Source organism: Micrasema longulum, unplaced genomic scaffold (assembly GCF_059751315.1).
Source record: "Micrasema longulum isolate JH-2025_06_02 unplaced genomic scaffold, ASM5975131v1 h1tg001367l, whole genome shotgun sequence".
Classification (NCBI taxonomy): domain Eukaryota; kingdom Metazoa; phylum Arthropoda; class Insecta; order Trichoptera; family Brachycentridae; genus Micrasema; species Micrasema longulum.
In genome coordinates this window covers 123,597-127,797 of record NW_028278553.1, presented here as the reverse complement: position 1 = coordinate 127,797, position 4,201 = coordinate 123,597, and the positions used below count along the sequence as shown (strand labels likewise).

The 4,201-nt window shown below is 34.7% G+C and overlaps 1 protein-coding gene across 1 annotated transcript; it reads left to right on the top strand.

The window, feature by feature from the left end:
* Positions 1-2,639: 2,639 nt before the first annotated feature.
* LOC148275658 (protein CFDP2-like) lies at positions 2,640-3,571 on the top strand. Its single transcript, XM_088235378.1, has 2 exons — positions 2,640-3,449; positions 3,557-3,571. The coding sequence occupies exons 1-2, from the start codon at positions 2,640-2,642 to the stop codon at positions 3,569-3,571; spliced, it is 825 nt and encodes a 274-aa protein (XP_088091504.1).
* The last annotated feature ends 630 nt before the right edge of the window (positions 3,572-4,201 follow it).

The window sequence follows — 4,201 nt, the reverse complement described above, 5'->3', positions numbered from 1 at the left end:
GCGTACTTCTGCAGGGGAGAAGCGAGGGGGGCGCCGCCGCGCTATTGACGGTATATCAGACTCTCCCCTCCCCCTTCTTCGTTTCTCCCCTGCAGAAGTAAGCAACCATTTCCTTTTTTTAATATGTTATTTTTGTAAATTTTAATCGTTCTAAAAAAATATTCTAGTGTGCCAATATGTCTTCTTGCTCATACTGATCATCGTGGTTTCGGATGTGACAGGGTTTAAAGAACACCCTGAATTTTATTAATATTATACGAGTATTTATCAAAATAATTGTATGTGGTTACGCCACATGTGCACTCATTGATATATATTATATATCTAGCACATTTGCTGGGATGGGGCGTTCGGATTTGTTTACTACCTACGGGGCCCTGGTTAAGATGTTGCATTTTTCCTACCGTGGGTACCTACATTATTCCAGCGCCAGAACAACTATTGAACCAATCGTGTGCACATGTGATTCTCTTATTGTCATCGCGATTGCAAAAAAGATTTTTTTGCCATCAATAATATTAAATTAAGTATTAAATCCGCGGTGTGTATAATTCGTCAAGTGCCCCTTCTCCCTGACATCAAGGTAGGATCTGATCCTGACTGCCGCGACAGAAATACCAGCAATAGAGGTGCCAGAACCCAGAATAAGGTTGGAGTTGCAATCATTGTATTTAGGGTTCTGTGGTAGAGTGAACGAAGGATAACGCATCCATCGAATCAGCCATTTTTGAGCGTGCAACTGCTAACGGGCAAGTGGCGCGACCAGTATGTATAATGCTTTTTTCAAAATAAGGTTCTGAAATTCGACAAACTGTTTAAAATACATGCAAAGAATAATAACATTACTTTACTTAAATATCTTAAAAGGTATCGAATGGAATATTAAATGTATTTTTTTAATAATCAAACCTCTCACCAAACTCTCTCCTATCAGAACCCCATATTTAAACATCCACATTTCCTCAAATCTTCCCCCTGTTGACTTTTGTGAAGTAAAGGTGCTGAAACCTTTATTATGGGCAGAATGGTAAATGTTACACAGTGTGTAAAGTGGTCATTTAAACCAGCCAATGACAGGTTATAAGCCCTGTAAATGCTTTGACTTCCATGTTCCTTTCTCAATAATGTTTTTTCTCTCTGTTGCTAATTTTTTATTGTTTATTTATTTGTTTGTTTATTTATTTGTTCGTTTGTTTATTTTTTATTGTTTATTTAAAAATTTAAATATTGTTTATTTATTAACGCACCCACCATATCACACTTATCCTCACCCTCACATTACCCAGGCATTCACATACATACACATGAATACAAACGTCCCACACATACAATTGCATGTAAACACTCTTCTTGAGTATTGTATTTTTAGATTAACAGTAGATTTTTTAAAAGACTATAGTATTGTTAATTTTTTCTACTTTAATATGAACAGCGTACATTGGATTATATTGTTTACAAGATATTGTATATTATGCCACTTGACTTAAAAACAAGTAATAATAAAAATAAAATTTAGTTTGGATTACGAAAATGGTAAGAATATAAACTGATTTCATACTAATTTTTTAATTTACTTAAACTTTCATTTAAGATGGTTAGTTCTCTTGTTTAATACATTTTTACTGTTTTTTTTCCTCTCTTTCTTATTTAATTAATATATTTTTTATCTTAATTTTATTATGTTCATTTAATTTTAACTTTTTATTTTGTAAATTTAAATTAAAATTCTTGATTTATTTTGTTTTATTTTTATTTTTTATCTTGTTTTGGTTTCATTAATTGATGAGTATATATATTTGTTATGTTTATTCTTTTATTTGGTTGCATTTTTTTACTCTCTTTTTCTACTTTTAAAAAAATATTTTAAATTGTTTTATCTGGTGTTGTTGAGTTTTTCTTTTTTTCTTCTTAATAGTTTTTTTTATTTTTTTTCAATGCATCAAAAACAAAAAAAAAAATGTTCATTATTTTATGTGTATCCAATATTATGTCTGTATTATTTTAATTGAATCTTAATCAAAACAAATGGATGTTCAAATATAGACAAAATGGTGAATTTTACACAGTGCGTAAAATGACTACTTTAACTAGCCAATGATAGGCCATAATCCCTGCAAATGCCTAGATTTCTATATTCCCTTCTACAAAATGTTCTTTATCTCTGTTGTAAAACATCAAATATTGCATATCTTGAATTGATTGATTGGATCACAATAAACAGATAGGCACAGTGGCAAATGGTACTTGGTTTGTAATGTAATCACCGAGTCACTGGTTGCTTGAATTGAATTCTATGGTATTAAACATTTTGACGTCAGCATATTACAGAGTTTGATTTACGACATGGTCCATGTGAAATGTGGCAAATGGCAACCACGACTCGGCCTTCCAGCAGAAAAGGATTCGTTCGGCCGAGTCACCATTAATGTTTAAGTTTATGACTTCTATAGTGATAAGTGACAGTAGTGAATTTTAGTGTTAAGGTACTTTGTGAATGTTTATACTGTAAGTCTTAGGAATAATCTATTTAAGTCATTTATATCAATTCATTATAGGTCTTGTGTAAAATTAAGTATTTAAGTAGTAGTAGAGATGAGGGGTAGCGTAATTAATATTAAGTAGGCAGGCAGAACGGGAGGATGCCTTTGACAAACTTCGATGAGGCTCGCAACCCGTCAGGTCGCTCCTTCCGTGGGGGCGCACAGAGGAGGAAAACGCAAGAATGCAGAATTGCGACATGGAATATAAGGGGACGCATGGGTGAAAAAATGAACGAATTGTGTGATGTGATGAGGAATAAATGTTTAGATATATTATGTATAACGGAAAGTTGGAAAAAAGGAAGCGGTTCGATGGAACACGGTGACGCCCTGGTTCTTTGGTCAGGTGTCCCAGATACAGACAGAGCCTGCCAGGGTGTTGCCGCGTTTCTATCGCCCAGAATGATAGAGTGTATGAAAGAGTATGTCCTTATAAGTTCTAGACTTATGTTTGTCAGATTCAAGATTGGATTGACGAGTATTATTTTATTAATAGGATATGCTCCTGTGAATTCCGACTGCGAATCTGAGAAGGATAAGTTTTGGACAAGTGTGATGAATGTAATGAATGGAAAAAAAGATAGTGAGAGAGTAATACTTGCGGGAGATTTGAATGGGTGGGTGGGAACTCGAAGAGACGGGATGGAGTCAGCCCTAGGCATGTTCGGGGATGGAAAACAGAATGATAATGGAAGAAGACTGCTAGAAGTATGCCTGGAATGGAATCTTTTTGTGTCAAATACGTTCTTTGATCATAAGGAAATCCACCAGTATACGTGGGAGAGAGGCAATGAAAGATCTATTATCGACTATGTAGTCATTGACTCTAGATTGAGGCCTGTAACAGTTGATACGCGGGTGTACAGAGGAGCCGAAATGGAAACAGATCACTTCTTGGTGGTATCAAGGGTAATCTTGTTTCAAGGATGGCGGTCCAAGACCCGCAAAATGCAGGCGCCTTCTAGAGTCAAAGTTGAAAAACTCCAAAATGATTGCATAAAAGATAAATTTGAAAGGGCCGTAAATCTTAAACTGATCGATGAATGTGTGGAAAATATGAGTATTGATGCAATGTGGGAATGTTTGAAAAATGGTATGTGTGAATCTGCTATGGAAATATGCGGTATAACGAAACAAGGAAGAAAGAAAGGTGATGCTTGGTGGGACGATGGAATAAAAAAACTAGTGCAAGAAAAGAAGGAAGCATGGTTAAATCTGCTGACAGTGAATAAAGCGATTGGTAATAGGTATGCAGAATTAAAAAGCATATATAATGAATGTAAGAAGAGAGTGAAACAAGGTGTGTGTGAACGAAAAAAATTGTTGAAAAAAAAAGAGGGAATCAAAATGACCGAGAACTTCCAAGAAAATATAAAGATATTCTGGAAAGCGGTGAAAAATTCCCGAAACAGTAATGAAAGTGGATGTATGACAGCTATAAAAGGAAAAGATAGGAAAATGGTGACAAATGATAGTGGAATAAAAACAAGATGGAAAGAATACTTTGAGGAGGTGTATGAAACACATACAGGAAATATAAGCACTGCAGCACCTCCTCAGGTAAGTTTAAATGCATATGATGGTACGACAGAGATAAGAATGGAAGAAATAAGAATTGCTGCCAAATATATGAAGAATGGAAAAGCGCAAGGTTTTGATAA

Bases quoted from the DNA above. Each gene is read 5' to 3' on its own strand.
- LOC148275658 (XM_088235378.1), top strand. From the start codon at position 2,640: ATGCCTTTGACAAACTTCGATGAGGCTCGCAACCCGTCAGGTCGCTCC.